The sequence below is a fragment of the Alnus glutinosa genome, chromosome 5 (genome assembly GCF_958979055.1).
Source record: "Alnus glutinosa chromosome 5, dhAlnGlut1.1, whole genome shotgun sequence".
In the NCBI taxonomy this organism is placed as follows: domain Eukaryota; kingdom Viridiplantae; phylum Streptophyta; class Magnoliopsida; order Fagales; family Betulaceae; genus Alnus; species Alnus glutinosa.
Window position 1 is genome coordinate 22867867 of NC_084890.1, and position 22195 is coordinate 22890061.

General features: G+C 35.2%; 2 protein-coding genes and 1 long non-coding RNA gene across 3 annotated transcripts; 2 read left to right on the top strand and 1 right to left on the bottom strand.

Annotated features, from left to right (window-relative positions):
• The first annotated feature begins 2826 nt into the window (after positions 1-2826).
• Positions 2827-3446, top strand: LOC133868966 (pectinesterase inhibitor-like). The gene has a single exon (XM_062305956.1). It carries the CDS (start codon positions 2871-2873, stop codon positions 3390-3392), a length of 522 nt encoding a protein of 173 aa, XP_062161940.1. The 5' UTR covers positions 2827-2870; the 3' UTR covers positions 3393-3446.
• Positions 3447-8761: 5315 nt separating this feature from the next.
• LOC133869105 (pectinesterase inhibitor-like) lies at positions 8762-9280 on the top strand. Its single transcript, XM_062306074.1, has one exon. It carries the CDS (start codon positions 8762-8764, stop codon positions 9278-9280), a length of 519 nt encoding a protein of 172 aa, XP_062162058.1.
• Positions 9281-12170: 2890 nt separating this feature from the next.
• On the bottom strand, positions 12171-16052 carry LOC133869580 (uncharacterized). Its single transcript, XR_009900478.1, has 3 exons — positions 15755-16052; positions 14547-14621; positions 12171-12716 (listed from the first exon to the last, which is right to left on the bottom strand). It is a non-coding gene; the product is annotated as an uncharacterized LOC133869580 (long non-coding RNA).
• Between the last annotated feature and the right edge of the window lie 6143 nt (positions 16053-22195).

A 22195-nucleotide genomic window follows, 5' to 3' on the forward strand; every position in this document is an offset into this window, starting at 1 on the left:
GCAAAAAAGAGGTGACTAAGGCGAGAGCCCCTCGGGGAAGTTGGCACCCCAGAAATGACACCTCTCTTTTCCGCCTTAATAAGTAAATTGCTCAAAGCCTCTGCACAAAGGATAAAAAGATAAGGAGAGATGGGATCTCCTTGTCTAATACCCCTCGATGGCTTAATAAGACCCACAGGATTACCGTTCACAACCACCTTATAAGTCACAGTTCGAACACATGTCATAACCAGGTTGATCCATCTATCTGCAAAACCCAATTTCCCCATTGCTGCCTCCGAAAAATCCCACTCCACTCTGTCGTACGCCTTGCTCATATCGAGCTTGATGCCCATAAAACCCGTTTTACTCCACATCCTAGTCTGCATTGAATGCAGGGTCTCATACGCAGCTAGGAAATTATCTGTTATTAGGTGGCCCTGCATAAATGCACTTTGGAAGCAGGAAATGACTTCGGGTAAAACTGTCTTTAGTCTATTGGCCAGAACTTTAGAGAGCAGCTTATAAATGACATTACAAAGAGATATAGGCCGGAACTCAGTAACTGAGCTAGGAGAAGCAACTTTTGGGATGAGGGCTATATGAGTAGTGTTTATACGAGCATCCATACTACCCGAATTTAGAAAATGTAAAATGGCAGCACATACCTCATGGTGGACAGTACCCCAATTGTGTTGATAGAAGCAGGCTGAAAAGCCGTCTGGCCCAAGGGACTTTAGCGGTGGCATTTTCCTACATATTTTAATTGTATGAAATATATAATTGTACTTACCCGAATTTATGAAAAACAACAATTATTTCATTATGCTCCAATCAAATTCTAAATGAGTTTGTGCCGAGGTAGATTTAACAAATATAAAAACATAACTCTGCTTAAGAATTTTTTTTTTTTCTTTTAATTATGAAGACTGGTCAAAGATAATTGAATAAAGCAAAAGGTTAGGCTAGGCATGAAAGAAAAAATTGTATGTTACATTTATATGTTTTAAACAATAATTGATTTTTTTTAGTTATATTTTTTTTAATATTTTTAATTAATTTTTGTTTAACTTTAGTTTTTTTTTTCTTTCATAAAAACATATAAAAATAAAAAATAAAAATCTTGACCCACCTGAATGAAAATCCTGGCTCCGCCACTGGGTGTAGTAGTTCGCATATTTAACAATCATGTAACGTACAATTTTTTTAATTTTATTTTATTTTTTATTTTATTTTTTTAAGCCCTGGTGAGAACTAGTGTTGCCTTTCCGAGGCAAAGATTCTCTAATGGGGAACCAGTGAAGCTTGAAAAACTTCCAGGTGATAAGAAAGGCAGGGCATAAGACATTAGACACACTCAATTGCCTTGTCTTGGAGAGTGAATAGCCTATTGAAGTCTTCGGCAAGAACAAACAACCTGACGCTTGCCTTTGAAGTATGCTTCTTCTCACCGTCAATTGCTCTTTGTTTTAATCTTTGCTTTAAATCTTCTTTTTGGAATAGAATTCCTTACAAAAAAAAAAAAAAAAACGTTCCCTTTGAGGAGAGGTTGACTAAACCTAAGATGCTAACGAGGGAGATAATTGAAGTGACCATCATTTGATTTTGACTATAATGCAAATTGCAAAGGATTTTGAGTCTAGTTTCGCCTAACACGCTCTGGAAGCCCACAATCACTTTCCAACAACAATTTCTTTTTGACTAAATCAAATAAAACCATGCCACATTTTTCAACCCGAAAATTTCACACACGTAAGTGTTAAATAGAATGTGAATACAAGAAATTGGGTTAAATTATAAATTAGTTTATCTACAATATATATATATATTTTTTAATTTCTTTTCTTATTAAAAAGAATGGGCAATTTAGAAAAAATATGTAAAAAGGGTCCCATGTGGCGAACGTGACATTTTTTCCACCTATTTTGATGACAAATACTAATGGAGTGTGTAATTTCACACGTGGTGATACTATGGGGGTTTCGATGTTAATTTTTAAAGTTAGGGTATTCTATTCTCTATATATTAATTAATTTGATTTCTTTAAAGGTTAAAATTTAATCATATTATAACAGCTGAGTTGTTAAAACAGATAGTTGGTTATAGCCTAATATCACAAAATTTCAACCATCAAATTCCAAGTCAAGATTTGAAAAACTTGACTACAATAAGTTGCCTTTCTATATATGTATAATTTGTAAGAAATTCCATATATGTCTTTATATGGTAATATAACTTATTCCATTCATATTGATCATGAGAGATCATGAGAATCTATTTACGTACTTGAGAAATGCTAGAATATTTCCTGGAGTTCTCCTAGTGTTCTCCTGCAATAGTATAAATGTAATTAAAAAATTACATCTATGTCCTTTTAAATGGCATATATGTAATTTTTTAATCAAAAAAATTACATCTATGCCATTGCAGGAGAACACAAGGAAATGTTCTAGCATTCCTCTACGTACTTATATCATGCAGATTTTACTCCTTAATGAGAGGAGAAAAATCAGCCATCACTTTGATCTGTTTTGATTGAATGTGTCCCTAGTCTAGTCTAGTCTATAAATAAACCGCATGTGTACTCCATCAGTACGACATTCAGTAGTCTTAGATCAGAAGAACCTCTCTAAAATTCTTTTTTCAGAATCACTGATTATTACTAACAAAGTTTCATCAGATTCGTTTGAGCAAAGCATGACTTTCATGCTTATTTACATTATTATATTAGCATTTGATTTATATTGCCAACATAATTGACCCAAAAAAACCGATGACAAATTTGGTCAAAGCAGGCCGGCTGCCGCAATGAGTTCATATTCGTAGTATAAAAGAATGGGCAAAGAAACTTGGTTGCAATAAGCTAGCTCTTTCATATTGTGTCTTCCAAAATGGGCATTAAACTACTTGGTGTTTCTATCCCTCTCCTTGTGATCTCAATTATTGCAGTGACCTCAACAGCCGCCGATGAGAAAGGCAAGCCCCTCATAACCAAAACTTGCGCCGGCACGGAGTTTCCCGATGTGTGCACCTCAACTTTGGAGTCGGATCCTCGTAGTTTAAGCGCAGATCTAAAGGGGCTTTCAAGGATTGCCTTGGAGTTGAGCGCAACCAAAGGAAACGACTCTGCAGGATTGGCCTATAATTTGATGCAGAATGCATCTGGCTACGAGCCATGGTCGGAGCGCTCAGCTTGCTTCCATGGTTATAACACGAGCGTGTACCAGATTAAAGATCAGGGTCTCCAATCTTTCGACGAGGGGAAGTACGACAAGGCATACGAAGCAGTTGATCTTCTTAATAAGGAAGCACTCCGTTGTAACACCTTTCAAATACCAGAGTTGGATGAAAGCAACACAATGCTATCCGAGTTTACAACTGTTGTAAAGACCATCCTGCAACTCCTTTTCTAATCGATCACTGTAGTTATCTTTAATTTCCACGAATAAATGTTAGTTTCTGAAACAGCACCAAAGTAGTATTATGGAGGTTGTGCCATTAATTTCTATATCTTTTTGTTTTGTTTTGTTTTGACATCATCATCATTTATCTAGAGATCGAAGAAGAGACAGTGAAATATAATATACATGTTTTAATGCAATAGGTTGGAAAAAGACTCGATCACCTCCATCATCTGCATATATACTTTTTAAAAGAATAATACCTTCGACTGATCAACAAGTCTTGCCCCCACACTTTTGTTTCCTATTTATAACAGCGATGGATTAGCTCGTTAACACGTTTGTGTAACACGTACGTTTGTCCCTAGGATAATATTTGGGATGACCTACATATACCTAGTTTTGATATTTCCTAATCACCACCGCATTAGATGTAGGAAAATACAATTGCATTCGTTAGATGAAGATAAAATAAAAACTAAAACAAAACAATAACAAAAAAATGGATTTGTTAAACTTAAACCCATCAACTGCGACTCATTTACATAATGCCCACACAAACAACCACTTGTCACATAAAAATAAATAAATAAATAAAAAAAAGGTGATCCTGGGTGCAGGGGGATGGTGTGGCTGGACTACCCCTAATTGATTTAGGGTGGTCAGATTTTAGGGTGTGTCGTGTCAAATTTTTCTAAAATTTATTATGTACATATTTATCTTGTGGTTTGTGGATGCTTTAAATAGAAGGTATTAAAGAGCATTGAATGAAGAGTCTCACAAGAAAAAAAGAAAGAAAGAAAAAGTCAAATTGACATTTAAAAGGCTAATCCCATTTCAATCATTTGCTTTAAAGTGATGCATGGGTATATGCATTTGTGTGCATTTGAACTTTCTTGACTTAACATGAAACATCATCGCGATAATAGTTTGCTAATTAATGTTAGGTTAGTAGTTTACATAGATTGTTAGTATTAGAATAACAGTTAATAACTGTTGGATTCACGGTTAATTTCAAAACTAAAGGACTGTTTCCATTTCTTGCTAGAATAGAAAATTTGAGGGTATTCAGGTTTAGTTTTGTTTATGCAAAATGTAATTAAACAATAATGATTTCCGGACTTCATTGTATCCTTGAAAAATATTTGTTATAACCCTTTGCATATATACCATTTCTGGTGAAAATATAATTTCTTAAGGAAAATTATGTTGTAACGCACCTTAAGAGTAATTTTGATTTTTGACTTTTTATTATTTTTCTAATAGCTCGGCCACCGCCATGTGATTAAGTATTTGTAGGAAAACAAAAAGAAAAGCTCTCTATGGAGTAATTTATATATAGAAAACTGATAAAATAACATATTGGACGGTTAAACCATCCTTAGTGAGATTAAATAGAAAATATGGTTGCAACTCTGAAAACAAGAGACAAAATACGTTATTGTACATCAATCAATTTAGCCGATTTTTATTTTTATTTTTATTTTTTTAAAAAATCCTAATTTTTAAAGTGAAAAAACCCTAAAAACCACATATGCGTTTATGTTGTTCATGGGATCCCGGATTTCCCGACATCCATAATCCCTCCAAGGAATTAATTACCCGCAATTTCCTCCCCAGATCTCTCGAGATCAATGGTCTTCTCTCTGGATTCTTCGAGGTCCGTGATCTACTCTACGATAGAATATTGACTATTCAGGGCCCCGGATATTCTGGAAGCGTTACCTCTCAAGATCAATGGTCCCTTTGGCTGAAGATTAGATATTTCGTGCTTCGAACGAACGTTCTTTGTAATTCGAACATTTGCCAGAGTATCACAAACGTTCGACCATTGAACATGAACGTTCGACCCTGGAGCGCGAACGTTCTCAGAGTAGGTAGAATACCCATTTTACACTTGTTATGGCTTATATTAGGCTTAGCTTTCAACTTGAGATTAGATCTAAAATTAGGTTTTTCTCAAATTTTGAGGTTGTAGAACCTCAAGAGAACTTTTTGGAGGAGCCTTGCGATACAAGTGAATAAAAGCTCAAATGGATACTTGTTATTATTTTTCTTGCACAGCATGAGTATTTTGTATACTAAACATGCTTGCTTACAACTCGCATGAAATATATTGTTGACTATTGTGAACTGTATTTGTGAAAATAAGTGATTAATGACAAGATAATAGAAATGATGAATTCATGAATAGCATGCATGTAAAATAAGATGAAGATTAAATTCCATCATATAACATGGTATATTGTTACGTGCGGGATAACGGCCATGGACTTACTATTATATAAGTATTTCTTTATGTTAAAATATTTATGATATATTATGATGGGCCTTCGATCCAATGGTTATTTTGTGACTCGCACAATGTGCTTGAATGAGGGTCACGATTACAAACGTTATTCACAGTGTGGGCCACCTGAGGTCGGACTCGGTTGACCTGTTAATAATGGATAGTAGCATACATATTAAGGGAACCGATTTTGTATCACAGGTCCCTCAAGACAACGCCAATCTTGCCGGGAATGGGTTAAAATCGTGGGTATTTTGAGGTTGTGGAGCCTCAAGAGAACTTTTTGGAGGAGCCTTGTGATACAAGTGAATAAAAACTCACATGGATACTTGTTATTATTTTTCCTGCACAACATGAGTATTTTGTGTACCAAACATGCTTGCTTACAACTCGCATGAAATATATTGTTGACTACTGTGAACTGTATTTGTGAAAATAAGTGATTAATGACAAGATAATAGAAATGATGAATTCATGAATAGCATGCATGTAAAATAAGATGAAGATTAAATTGCATCATATAATATGGTACATCGTTTCGTGTGGGATAACGGTCATGGACTTACTATTATATGAGTTTTTCTTTATGTTAAAATATTTATGATATATTATGATGGGTCTTTGATCCAATAGTTATTTTGTGACTCGCGTACCATACTTGAATGAAGGTTACGATTATGAACGTTATTCACAGCGTGGGCCACCTGAGGTCGGACTCGGTCAGGTTGATAATAATGGATGGTAGCGTACATATTAAGGGAACCGATTTTGTTTCACAGGTCCTTCAGGACAACGTTAACCTTGCCGGGAATGGGTTAAAATCGTGGGTAGACCATATGGTGTTGAGCTATGGTATGATTATCGTATTACAACATATATTATATCTCTATTGCATCCATGATGACATTGTCAAATGATAAACTATAACATTGCATTTTTGTATATGATATATAAATAACTGAGTTCACTACATGATAACCTGTCAGCATGTGTATTATTACTCACCAAGTTGTGAACTTACGCTTGTATCTTTCTACCTATGAAACATGTGTTATTTTATAGTTGTACTACCTTTAGATGTTAGATTCGAAATGGACCTTGTAGTAGTTACGGTAGTTTAGCATAGTGATATCGATCCAGTTATTCTAGAGGACTGATTGTGGGATTCTGAAGATCACTCATGGTAATTAGTACTTTTGGGTGATGTTTGGCTTGATTGTGTATTGATATTTTATATCGATGATTTATATAGTGTGATTTTAATTAATGTAATGACTCTTGATACATGTTCTAGTTGTAATTAATGTTAATAAAATATCTTATACTTTTGCTGTATAGTATTCTCTTCTTGAGCAGTAATAGATCCCTAGTCTCATTCGTTATGGATTGAAACCGGTTAACGAACCGTAACATTATTAAGTAACTAATTTCTCATAGCATTGGAGTTGCTTTTCCCACCCCACTCATCTTCAACTCCGTGTCAAGTCCCTCATAACAAGTTTTATTTATTTATTTTTATTACTATTCATTTGTTTTGTACTTGGAGAATTTCCACAAAACGTGAGTGACGAGTCAAGACAAATTTATCGATGGTAACGTATCCGCGCATGCAGTAGAGCTTCTAGAGACTTCATGACTAGGACTCGTAGTCTCGTGGACCACTGGAACTAACGGGTAATAAGCGTCTTGCCACTCTAGCTTACTACATCAGCATGACACCATCAATTTATTTTTATTTTTATATTTTTAAAAAAAAGACAGCAAATCACCTCCAAAAGCTGTACGTTTTGATTGATTCTTCTATACTTTTTTTTAAAATAAATTATATTTTATTTATTTATTTTTTTAAAATTGTATCTCACAAAGTCAAACCTTAAAATTCGCACAATAAATTAAAATTAAATTCTAATTTCAAAAAATCAAACAACCGAACATACCACTGTCTTCAAACTTTTGTTCCAAATTGTTTGTCGAAGTACACCATTGTTTCCACCGTTGAACTCATCCGACAAGGGTCTAGCATCGTCCAAACATGTGTTCTTTGCGACTTTAGGCTATGTTTGTTAATATTTTTTAAGATATAATTTATTTTTATTTTTTTAAAGTGTTTTGATGTGAAATAAATATAAAAATAATTTTAAATATTTTATATTTTGAATTGTTTGTTAAATTTTTTATTTTTATTTTTTTAAAAAAAAGTACAATCAAACAAAGCCTTTACGTTGGTAAATATTTTGAGAGGATTGTCTTGATTGGCAAGTGGTATATTTGCTATGAGTAATACCGAAAATCACATTTTTATTTTAGAGTTATCTTAAAGTGTTGAAATGTCGATCACAGCCAATCATTATATATATAAAGCAGCAATATTGTATCCCAAGAAATTCAGTTTAAATCTCCACAAAAATCCTCTCTCACAGGTAGATTAGCTCTGTGCCCTCTTTAGAAAGCCATTTGAGGAAGGTAAGTTTTGATATAAGGTAATTATGGAAAAATGATTAGGATTTCCTTAAATTATTAGGATATTCTATTCTGGTAATTAGATTTCTTTATCATAATAATTGTTGACTTGTTAAGAGTGCGTTTGGAATTGCGATTTCGTAGATAAAAATTACGATTTTAAATCAAACCGCAAAAAATAAATCGTTTGAAAATTGCGATTTGAAAATATAGAAAACTATTTTTTCAAATTGCAGTCAAAGCGGTGCTTTTTTGAAAACACAAAATTTTAAAAGTTAGACTGTGATTTTAAAGGTTATACTGCGATTTTATTAAACGTTTAATTACGTTTTTAAAAATTACTTTTACAAATTCTACTTTTTAAAATCGTAAATTTAAACAAATTTAAAACAGAAAGTGAGTTAAAGAAAATTTCAACCGTCAAATTCCAAACAAGTCATAGCGCAGAAACCGGAGCAAAAACTGCTGTAATTAATTCTTGCCCACTACCTTATCCAGGCCAAAATAAATGACCACAAATTTGGTCAAAGCAAGCTGCCACAATTAGTTCGTATTGACGTTATAAAAAGAAGGCAAAGAAATTAGCTTTCCAATAGGCTAGCTAGCTCTTCCATATATTCTCTCTTCAAAAATGGGCATTAAACTACTTGGTGTTTCTCTCTCTCTCCTTGTGATCTCAGTTGCAGTGATCTCAGCGGCTGCCGATGAGAAAGGCAAGCCCCTAATAACCAAAACTTGCAGCGGCACGGAGTTTCCCGATGTGTGCACCTCAACTTTGGAGTCGGATTCTCGCAGTTTGAGTGCAGATTTGAAGGGCCTTTCTAGGATTGCCTTGGAGTTGACTGCAGCCAAAGCAAATGATGCTGCAGAAGTGGCCTATCCATTGCTGCAACATGCATCTGGGTATGAGACATGGGCGCAACTCTCAGGTTGTTTCAATGGTTATAACTTGAGCGTCTCTCGGATTAAAGGGGACGGTCTCCAATCTTTCGACGAGGGGAAGTATGATAAGGCATACCAAACTGTGGATCTTCTCAATAAGGAAGTAGTTCATTGTAGCACCTTTCACATACAAGAGTTGGCTGAAAGCAATACATTGCTATCAAGGTTTACCACTGATGTAAAGACCATTCTACATCTCCTTTTCTAATCACTGTAATATTTACCAAACTATAATGGAGGTTGTGCTATTTCTTGAACTTTTTGTTTTTATTTCGTTCGTTCATTTGTTTGTTTTTTCTTTTGATATATATTCTTCTCCCCGTCACCTTTGACGGGGGTTAAGTAGGGTTGGTCTTTCAGGTTGCTGTGTCGGGTTCGGGTCGATCCAGTTAACTCGCCAACTCATTTAGATTAACCTGAATATGACACGATTAGCTAAACGGGTTGGGTAGGTCAACCAGTCGGGTTGGTAGGTCAACCCATTTAGCTAAACATGTTATAAACGGGTTAGCAGGTGACCAAATAATTAAACGGGTTGGCTAGTCAACCCACGAGTTGACCCGCTAACCCTTTTATAATTGTGTCAGTAAGAAGGTCAACTTGCTAACCTCCTAACTCGTTTAACCTAAACCCTAACCATGTAATTTCGTGTTGTGTTTATGTTGAGTTTGCGGGTCATATTAAAATTACCAACCCTAGTGCTAAGGGGTGATAGCAAGGCCAACGAAAGGCAACTTAAGCCGTCGTTTAAGGATCCCAATTAATAATTATATGATAATTATCTTCGGTGGATTATTGGCAATACATGTATTGTACAATTCATTTTAAATGGAGTGCCTAATTTCACACGTGGTGGTACTATATACAGGGGCTATGATGTTATTTTTAAAGTTTAGAGACGTACACGAAAATATAGTAGTAGTTCAAGAGGCATTAATGAAGTTGTAATTAAGATGGACATACATGTAGGTATTAATGAAGTTATTAACCAAATTTGATGGCATGATCCAAAATGTTACGAATAAACTAATGCAAAGAAATGATTTTTGCACATCTCTTGTATATTTTTTGTACATCACTATTCTAAATCAATCATTGAATTTGTAGGACTTACAAGGATCCACATGTGAGTTCTACAAATCCAATGATTGATTTATAAAAGTACTATACAAAAGATGTACAATAAATGTGCATGTAAGTATGTAACATGTCTCGCTAATGTAACTCACCTGATGTCAATATGTAACGATGAGGCATAATTTTTTTTTAAGAATAAATAAAAATTTAATTAACCTATTTAAATGCAAATTTCCATTTTAAGTATACATGGAACTTCAATATTAATTTTTAGGAAAAAAAATTTAAATTAGTCCACGTGGTTATATTGATTTGCAATAAGCTTTATGTACGTAGTCAAAAATGTTTTAAGAGTTCGCTATGGTATGCAAAAATAACAAATAAGTCCATACTATTAACTTCCATAAAAAATATTGACAAATTCTTTTAATTTGCCACGTCATATTGAATTATATTACGGCACGTGTCACCCATTATAATAATGTTATATACTACACTCCTATCAGGAGAGTGTACATAGTGTATAACATTATTGAAAAAGAAATTTAAGATTTGGTCGAGACAATCACATCAACATTTGTGAAATACTTTTTCCCATATTATTGATTGTCTTCGAATCTTCGAATTTATTCGGTACTTGCGGCGCAAACCGTTGAAATTGAGAAATTTATAAATTAATTTGCAGCCATTTTGACTGACGTTTGAATTGCTCTTTGTTCTAGATCTTAATTTTTTTAAGTAATCTTTGTTCTAGATCTTATTTGCGGAATAAAATTCCTTTAAAAGAAAAGGGCCCCTTTTAGGAGAGCTTGACCAAACCTAATTAGATGCTAAGTACCTCAAAGTCTTATGACTTTTATTGGCATGAGGGGAAATAATTGAAGCGACGACCACCATTTGATTTTGAGTGTAGTTTCGCCTAACGCGGTGTGGAAGCACATATACTTTCCAACAACAATTTCGTTTTGACCAAGGATCTTGCATTTGTCGTCAAAGGTGGCCTAAATCAAATAAAACCATGCCACATTTTCAACCCCAAATTTCACACGCATATTAAATAGAATATGAATACAAGAAATTGGTAAAAACTGTTGAATTAAATGTCTTGCATCAATATTTATATCACTATATGTTATTAACATATCTCATGTCTCGCAAAACATCGTCATATTTCATAAGACAATATCATATCTCAAATTTCATAAAACATCAATATAAGTAATACATATCAACTCAGTCAGATATCAATGGAATAGTAGATCAAGAGTTTAACTCCCTCATATTCAAAGAAATGGTAAGAGTAAGCTCAAACCTAAGTGAGAGCAGCTCAATCACCTACAATATAGCATCATTTTAACTAGAAAGAGCAAGCTCAATTACCAAAATCATCTGTGTCCATACTTCGATTCTTTCCCTCTTTCTCTTCATCATCTTCCTCCACCAAAATCATCCACACAGAAAATCTAGAACCAAAACAACCAACAACAAAATTAACCCAAACCCAAATACCCAGAAATCTTTGGTCGCTCTTTCCCTCTCTCTATTCACTATTCATTTTGGGTGTTTTGGTTAACGAAGGCAGAGAGAGGTGAGATGAGAAGTGAGGGAGAGGGATGCAGGTGAACGAAGAGGGAGAGGGATGCGGGTGGAGTGACAGAGAGGGAGAGATAAAATATTAATAAAAAAAGTGTAAACAGATGAACAATGAATAGGCTGTTCATGTTAGTAAAAAAAAAGTTATAATGATTAGTTTGCTGGAGTGAAAAAAGGCTCAAAATAGTCAAATTTGACTATTTTAAAGGTTTTAGAGCATCTACTGGAGATGCTCTTATATCAATAGTTAGGTGAGTTTGCATTAAATCCACGTTTTACTTCAACCCGCACGCTAAAGTCACGTCAGTAGAGGAAGACCCAAAAGACTATTACCTAATATGTGAATACTGAATAATAACCGCAATAACTCTACATATGCAGTTAATAAAATTATAATGTAAATTTAGATATCTAAAAATTATATCCGCATTTTATAAATATGACCGAGTATATTACAACTAACCGCATTCAAATTCAAAATCACATTTGCATGTACACCTTACCTATTGTGAATAGCTAGAGCTTGATCACGTAATCATTGGTTGTTAGGCCTGGAGTAGTAGAGGATTCACCTACATTAGCACCTGGAAATGTCCCCATACCGATGTCATTTAACATTTATTCAACCTCATCAATATTCTTCGCACTTGCATTATCATCTTTATGATTGGCATGCTCATTTATACGAAACGGGTCTTCTTCCCCATGAAATACCCACTTGGTGTAGTACATATCAATTCCGTTAATGAATAAATCATCTTCCACCTTGTCTATCAGCTTATAATAACGATTCTCACACTTGCGACATGGACACTTGATCCTATTAAGCCCATCCACATGACCACGTGCCATTCTAATGAATTGTTCAACACCATTTGAATATTTCTCACCAAATCTATGAGTTTCTTGCATCCAACTCTTATCCATCTCGATGTTCGTTTAAATAAAGTCTTCGTACCAGTTTATAAAGCAAGCTACAAAGGAACCGGGAAAATAAAGGTAAAATTAGTATTAGTTTTAAATAAAGCTATATTGCAAATTATACAAATGGCAGTTATGACCAACAAAAACCATGAATCAAAAATGACAATTTCGATGGCTTATCCCTCCATAACTAATTGTGCAAACAATATCCAAGCTTTAATCCAAGCAAATTGCCCCCATTTTCTCAATCTTTTAAATTCACTTTGGCATTCTTTTTTTTCTGTAATTCAATGTTTCAGACCAACTTCTATGACTTCTAACGTTGAAAACTTTGGTTTGATGAGATTAGTGTTATATCCAAGCTTTAATGCTAAAAGCCTCCACATTTCATCTTAGCTTTAGGTAAACACTGTTTACAATGTCTCTTCAATCAAACAATGTCTCTAACCTAGTACATTCTTCTCGGTAGTTGCACATAAATGCAGAAAAGGCACTGAAAAAAAATAATCAACTTGTGAAAGAGATACTTTCCAAAAGGATTTCACTTGTGGACCATGGCTAGACACATATTACAAATAAAACTTGTCGACCATGGCCTTCTGGACATATTTTGAAAGGGAAGCAGATTCTTGCGTTCACATTGCATATAACTGAGCAATAGATTCAGAAAGAGGGGTCTTTGAATGCTTTCTGGCTGGTGAAGCCTGCTTTCTATTTTTTAGCACTGGCCCACATTTCTATGCCTACAAACTACCATGTGTGGCCGCCCTACACTGCTTTCCATGCCAGTGTGCTAGTTAAGACTCCAAGACTTTGTGTATATATATATATATATATATATATATATATATATATATATATATATTCACGTTTCAATTAAATCCAGGAGCTAATTTTACAAATTTATACAATGAAAAGTGTTACTGTTCACAAATGATCTTTGATAAGCTTAATGACATTTGGGAGTGTTGGTTGAGCTCACAGGTTCAAACCCCAGCTGGATGGTAAGCTAATTAATTATCATGCAAGAAATATAAGTGTTGCCGTTTGATTAAACATAATTAACCATGGTGTATGAATCCACATGTTATCTGGTCATAATCATATAAAAGTCCAGCATATATAGACTAGTTTTGGAATCTTTGTGGAGCTGATGATATTATTAAACAAATGTTAGATATATTCGTGATTGTGATTGGCAGTGAAAATATGCAATGGGGAGTAACATAACATGAAATCTCCTCAACTCTCCTGGAAATTTTAGATATATTCATGACCAAACCAAAGTCGTAAGCTTCTGCTTCAGTTTGTTTCACAATTTCATACTAAATCAAAGGTATGCAAATGAGAAAACCCTTGCACCCTTGTTTTGCAACCAGGAATGAATTCACCCTTTTCAAGCCATATGATATAGCCAAGAGGTATTAGAGGCAGTCAAAGGTACCAAGCATCTAAAAGATATTGTTTCATAACATTGAAATAACATAAATTAACATCATAGCTAAAACTGTATGGAAAGGAAAAAAGAATATCCAAATAGCACTTCAAAGATTATTCTCCCTGTGCTTGCTAGTTAGAATTATGCTTCTTCCTGCAAGGTCAAAGCTCCTCAACTTTCTAACGAATGTTGTCCTAAAACATCTCAATCAATGAAATCAGAAAATCTATAACTTCAATCGTAGTTGTGTTTCGAGAAAGAAATTATTTGCCTCCATAAAACTTAAAATAGTTCATTAAGTCTAGAGAATTCCAGGAGAGATTTACATAACTCAGAGACGTTTAAGGAATCAAAGCTATTAGCAGAGTTGAAATATGAATGCCTTTGAAAGAGAATGGCGAAAAGATACACTTATAAGAATTCATGATCGTAGAGAACACACCTTAATTGGACTAAGAACAACAGCCTTTTTTCTCTCTTAGCCAGTAATTCAAACAGAGCTTCGGTGCAAATACTCCTACAAAATTACCCAATTCAACATTGTCATAGCAGGTTGTGATCCTCAATGTTCAACCAAAACCAAACTTTTTCATTATTCAATTCTCCAAGAGGGAGAGAATGGAAGACGAGTACACAGCAGAACATTAATCTACTAAACTTATATATGTGTATGTGTACATAATTACAGGGTTACAGGGTTCCTTAATTAGCTTTAGATTTAAAACTGGGATTAAACTAATAGAGGACAAACAGAGAAGAATCAAAATCACATTGTTGCTCACCCATAGGAGTCGTTCCGATGCAAGCAAGAAGAAAGAAAAATATTATGCTTTCTAATTTATTTTTGGGATTGACAATTGTTCTGATGCAAATAATTTTGTGCTGTAAAGTTCCATCTTGGTGAATGAAGGGAAAAATAGTCATGCTCTCCACATTAGCATCATCTCAAACATGCAATACTTAAGAACATGCAGACAACAACAAACCAAGCGGTATGCATACTCTCTCGCTTGAACACGAAGATATCACAAACAATTCTCATAGAAAATACAAAAGTTGAAAGCTTAAACATAATGACATACCTCCATACCCTGTAACCCTGTAATTATGTGGCCTTGTCAGTTGAAGGCCACATATAAACATATTCAATTGAGGGATGAATCCCATCTATTAACACCCATCTAAAGTTAAATGCACCAATTACAGATTTTATGCAATTGTATGTAGTTCTATCTGTCTCTGTTTTTGGGCTCATCCATCTCAGTGTATTCACCTCTACAACAATAAATCTGAGACTGAGTCCTCACTTGGAGGATAAACTAATTCATAGAAAGATACGAAAAAGCTGACAAACCAAAAGACCCTTAATCAAGAGAAATACAGAGAAAGCAATTAAAACCCACTTTCAGTACAACAGAGTAAAAAGAAGGATCGTCTTCCCCCCATATATTTCTGAACAGAGAATGGCAAAATCCAAAATTGAACCGGTGACCTCACTCTCTATATTCTTGGAATTGTATGCGAGGAAAGGTGAAATCAGCGACTTTGTAAGTCAAATTTAAGCACTTTCTCTGCTTTTGGTTGAATAAAAACTTGATCTGCTCACAACTTCAGTTACATATTATATAAAGGGAAACGAAGGGTACGTACAGTTGAACCACGTTACATAATAGAGAATTGTTGTACAATGGCCTCAAATCCGATTTTTGTGCTGCCCACCTGAACTTCCAATCTTTTTTCCCCACTTGTGTAGCAATTTCAGAGAGAGAGAGAGAGAGAGAACAGTAATGATGAATCCGTTCCCTTCTCTGGTAAAATGAGAGACCAATATTCCGGCCCTTCTCTCTTTCTTTCTCGAAACCTAAGAAATTTTGATTGTAGCTAGAAGAGGGAGGGCGTTAGAACAGAGAGGCTCGTTGGGGAAAATTTTGGCGAGTGCGGGAAAGACTCCGAACGCGCCGGTGAATATTTTCAGAGTTAGAGATTCAATTAATATAATTTATGGATACTTTTAGCGACGACAAATATATACATAGTCGTCATTAATATCTGCTATTAACGACGACCGTTGTGGCCGCTATAATGTTTGTTATAAGCCCACTCTGGTCACTAATGCTTTCCGCGTGTTAAAAAGAATTCTTGCTTCAATAATAACGACGACATATTAGCGACGACATTTAGTCGTTGCTGATGTTAGAATTTTTGTGAAACATTAGCGACAACAATATTAGTGACAACTTGTGGGTCGTTGCCAACAAAGTGGTTACTATAAAGGCACTTTTTCTTGTAGTGTACTCTCTCTCTCACATAGGGAACGCAGCAGGGGAGAAGAAAGAGAGCAGAGGAGAGGGCTTAATGCAGGGGACTTACTTGTCTCTAAAATTCGAGTTCTTTCTTTTTCATGTCTTTTTATTAGTACTTTGTCATATATTTTAATAGGATAAGTAGCTAAATCTCTAGTTAAGGTTAAGGTGAAGCCTAATATGTGCTCTTGAGACTATTTTAGTTGTCGTTCTTCATTGATTAATGATTGAAAATTAGAAATGGTTTTTATTTGAAAGTAATTTTATGAGACAAGTTTATTTTGATTCATTATGATTTTTGTTTATATCAAATGCATAATTTGTTTGATTTGTTATGATTCGAAAATATATTGAATGCTTAATTTATTGTAACATTTGATTAAAATCAAATTTTATCCTCTCATGTTCAATCTATATTTCATTTTTCCTTACGCTTAATTGTTTTATCTTCATACTATAAGAGTTTATTATCTACCTAGTTGAGAAAAAAAATATATGTCTCAAGAATACGTAATAGATTACTAGGTGGACCCCTGAAGCCTTAGTATTTTCCATTAATTTCTTCAAATCTCACTTTTATTAATTAGTTTGGTAATTTAATGTTAGTTTACCTTTGGTTCTTTTTATCTTGATAGTTTATTGCTTTTATAATTTACTTTGTTTAGATTAATTGCATGTTTAATTTTATTTTTATTTTTGACCAACTACATTTTCATTGAACTAGATTAGGATTAATATAGTTAGATTTGGTTAGTTTTCCTATGATTACGCAAGTCTCTCTGGATTCGATCTCGCACTTGCAATGCTATACTTGAATACGGTTCATACGCTTGCAAGTACAATAAAAATTTCACAAGTTTTTAGTTGGGTGTTTAGCTAAGAGATTGAGAGGATAAAGGTTAACGTTGCTAGATTGGACACGTCAACTTTAGAAGATCTAGAGCAGCTTATTAAATAAGTTTTTTAAGGAAATGATTATTTTCTTACACCCTTTTTGATAAGGTTGAATAAATTAATAATATCGAGGAATACGAAGGCATAGAGGTAGGTCTCCTTTCGTGGTAGTGTGAATAATGTAATCAAATGTTATTGAGGCTGTTTGTTTAAGGAATGGATTGACTGAATGAACTTGAGATAGAAAACAAGGTAGCTGGCTGAGGCTAACAACCAGCAAAAGAGCAGACCTTTACACTGAAACAAAAAATAGAATCATAAGATTAACATCTAAAGCAAATGCGACTATACTCTGTAAAATAATTTGGAGATAGATAGATCATGCTACAATATAATATCTGACGAAAAGATAAAGATGTTGAGGTTTGAAGGATGTATGGAAGCATTGCGTGATCTAGATCAACAGTAAAGGCTAATAGCTAGGGTTGGCAATTTTTGACACGACCCGCAAACCCAACACGAACACGACACGAAAAAATCGGGTTTGGGTTTGTTATAATCGGGTTCGGGTCATAATCGGGTTGACCCGATTATGACCCGATTGTAATCGTGTTTGGCGGGTCAACCCGCGGGTTGGCCCGTCAACCCGATTATGACCCGATTGCACGAGTTGACCCGATAACACGATTACCCGCCAACACGATTATAACCCGATTACCCGGGTTGACCCGCCAACACGATTATAACCCGATTAAAAAAAACAATTGAAGGTTGAAACTTGAAACATGTGAAAAACAGTGAAATTGATGCCGGGTCGGGTCGGGTAAACGGGTGACACGTTTTTTAGTCGGGTTTGTCGGGTCGTGTTCGGGATACCCGATTAATAATCGGTCGGGTTCGGGTTGACACGTTTATATAATCGGGTCAGTCGGGTTGACCCGAACCCGACCCGTGAACCCGAATTGCCAACCCTACTAATAGCCAGACAGAGTAATTATGGGAGGATGGAGAGGATGTATGTTGAAACAACAAGGAATTAATGAATTGAAAAGAGAATTGAGAAGCATTATTTTATGCCCTTATTCTTCATTCGAGCATTTCTAAGTGATAAGGGTACGTAATGAATGAAGAAAGGATCATGATTGATGATTGGATGTTATATCTATGAGATTGGTCAATGATGGAACAAGTAATGTTAGCTAGCAAGCAAATTTTAAGGATGCAATTTATTTAAGGAGTGGATAATGTAACACTTGAGATTTCAATCTGGTAGAACAATTGAGAAAAAAATGTCTAATGATAAGAGGGAATTATCATTACATTTCTACATGTGTTATAAACATACCACAAAGATTAGGATCGATCGGATTGCGTTTAAAGGTCGCTTCTAAAGCAAAGTAACTTTACGCGCTAAAGTTTCGAACAAGTGAAACAAGGTCAAACGAATTGCAAACGCTTCGTGTAATATATAAAAACGACTGTCTCATAGTCTTCTATATATTGTGTAGCTAGGGATGACATTCTATTTATAGAATTTTATGACCATCAAATGAGAGACACGTGTCCCTCCATTCTGTAGCTAGGGAAGTGCCACATGACACTGCCTTGGGATGGTTTGGCTACCCTCATTTGGCTAAAGGATTTGCTCGAGGACCCTCTCCATTTTTTTTATATATAATATTTAGTTTTCTAATATTATATAATTATTTTTCTACCATAATTGGCAGCTAGCATTAATTAGAGACGATTAAAATTAACATTTTTTTCCCATCTTAGAGCTAGCCTTAAATAACTTTTTCTTTTTTTGAAAAAATCTTTATCGTACAATTATTAATTAGACCTTAATCGACCGCCTAATTCGCATAAAGCTTGAGCCGCCTGTTATATATCACCTAAACCCCTAGCACCATAAAATGTGACAACTGGTAAAACATGACGGGGAGAAGAATATATAAAAGGATCAAATAAAAATTAGGAACGGAGAAGGACAAAAACAAAAAAAAGATATGGAAATTAATGGCACAACCTCTGTTATTCTAATATTCTTTGTTATTTTAGAAATATTTATTCATGGAAAAGACTCCATGCAATGATCAGAAAAGGAGACGTAGAATGGTCTTTACATCAGTGGTGAACCTGGATACCATTGTGTTGCTCTTAGCCAACTCTGGTATGAGAAAGGTGCTACAATGGAGTGCTTCCTTCTTAAGAAAATCCACAGTTTGGTATGCCTTCTTATACTTCCCCTCATCAAAATATTTGAGACCGTCCCTTTTTATTCGGTAGACGCTTATGTTATAACCATGGAAACAAGCTGAGAGCTCCGCCCATCTCTCATAGCTAGACTCATGTTGCATCAACCGAAACACCAACCTTGCTGTGCCATTTGCTTTGGTTGCGCTCAACTCCAAGGCAATCCTAGAAAGGCCCTTAAGATCTGCACTCAAACTCCGAGGATCCGATGCCAAAGTTGACGTGCACACGTCGGGAAACGCCGTGCCGCCGCAAGTTTCGGTTATCAGAAGCTTGCCTTTCTCATCGGCACCTGTTGATATCACTGCAATTGAGATCACAAGGAGAGGGAGAGAAACACCAAGTTTAATGCCCATTTTTAATTGCTGCACAATGGAAGAGCTTATATATTGCAACTTGCAACCATACTTTCTTTGCCCTTCTTTTTATAGTATATTATCAGTATGAACTGATTGTAGCAGCCTGCTTTGACCAAATTTGATTTGGAATTATTTTGACGGTGGAAATTTTGTGATATTAATTAGTTTGTAACAAATTATTTGTTTTAACAGCTCATATATCAGTTATAATATGGTAAAATTTTTACCTTCAAAGAAATCTACTTAATTAATAAAATAGAATACCCAAACAATTTTTCCTAACAATCACTACAAAAAAAATTGCATTTAGCCACTTTCACGTTGCCATGTGTATGGGACCCATACACGTGGCAAACTGTTAAACACGAGTAAATGGCCACGTGTGCGCGGTGTGATAGATCGGGTTGTTGCGAAATGCACATCTTGCCATATGTCCACCAAATACACGTTGCCACTGTGCCACGTGTCTCATATATAGAATACGATGCGACACGTCAGACACGTGTAATACACTTCAGCCACGTGGTCTTAATACAAGGGGCACAATCGCCATGTGTATCAAAGTACACGTGTCTGACTGTCAGCCACGTGGATTAAATCCACGCCCTTGACAGTCAGCCATGTGAACTAAGATACACGTGGCCGACAGTTAGACACGTGTATCAAAGTTCACGTGGCTGACCGTCAGTCACGTGGATTTAATCCACGTGGCCGACAGTCAGGCACATGTACTTTGATACACGTGGCGCTCAGATGGCAACGTGGATTCCAATCCACGTTGCCGACTGTGGCCACCTGGATTAAATACACGTGGCCACAGTCGGTTGTTGGCATTTTGCCACGTGGCCATTTTTATTTTTTATTTTAAGAGACCGAAAGTATCGCAAAATCCATTTACCCAAAAATATCACAAAAATATTATGACAACATTTAAAATTTACAATTAACACAAAATCAAAATACACTTGTCAATAATTTGAAGATTATGTACACAAATCAAACTAATAAGCAAATCAAACTACACAACAATAAATTATGTACTAATAAACATGTTTGTTACTAATAAAATAAAATTACACAGAATATCTATAAATCTAAATACCGTCTCTACGGATCACGAGCTCCCGTACCAGGCGTATTTTCGCCAACGGGCGATTGTTGCACGAGAGATGGTGTAGCGGGCGATGGTGTCTCGATGGGGGAGTGCTGGCTCAACTGCCGTCCAATAAGCGACAACGGACCAATCGTTGTCGCATTACCTGGAAGTAATGAAAATAATTAAAATATAGTAATTATATCCAAATTTAAACAAGTAATCAAAACAGTTAAAAATATGTAATTTACACAATATTAATCATACCTGCAGATGCACTACTAGCAGACGACGTACTACCTCCGTTTGCAGGTGGAGACTACTGAGCACCTGGGCTCACATGTGATACTCCCATGGAGGTGAGCAGAGCCTCTAGTTATCGCAGGCGCTGCTCTAATGCGTCATTCCTCTGGGTCTGAGCCTGCAGCGATGACTCCATTGTTGCCATCCTGCGATCATGTACAACCCAGTCCCGAGATGTGCCCTAAGATGATCCCCCTTGTGAGCGAGCCCGGTATGAGAATAAATATATATGAGAATAAATATGCCACTTGCCAATCAAGACACCTCTCAAAATATTTACCAATGACATAAAACATTATCAATAGTCTACAAGTCCTAGTCTTATACTCTCTACAAGATCTTCTATTGGTATAGGTTACCGGGGGAAATTCTCCGAGCAACAAATTAAAAAAAAAATATATATGTTTTTCTCTCTAAAGTTAAGGATAAATATTGGAATATATAATAAATTAAAGTAATGTTATATGCTACATTAATATCTTACAAAATATTTTATTATGTTAATTAAAGTGATAGATCTAATAGTCATTATTTATATATACTACTCATGAACAATTCGTGACAGAGATTCCTGACAAAGTAACTATTTATGAATAGTACCATATACAAATTACTATTCATGAGCTGCTAGTATTTCCACAAACACTAAAGGGAACAAACCACACCAAGCTGCATTTGCTACTGCTCTATCAAATCTTTATTAAGTAAAAAATGAATCGGTCCTCTTGTTCATCCAAGTGTATCGTGGTCCTGAGTATCCCAAATCACTAAGGCAGTAGTGGTCCAGTACATTCTTGAAATCTTCCATTTGGCCCTAAGGACGTCGAGCCCCACCCAATTTTTCAGACGACTCCAAAATTTCATTAAAACCACCTACACAAAACCA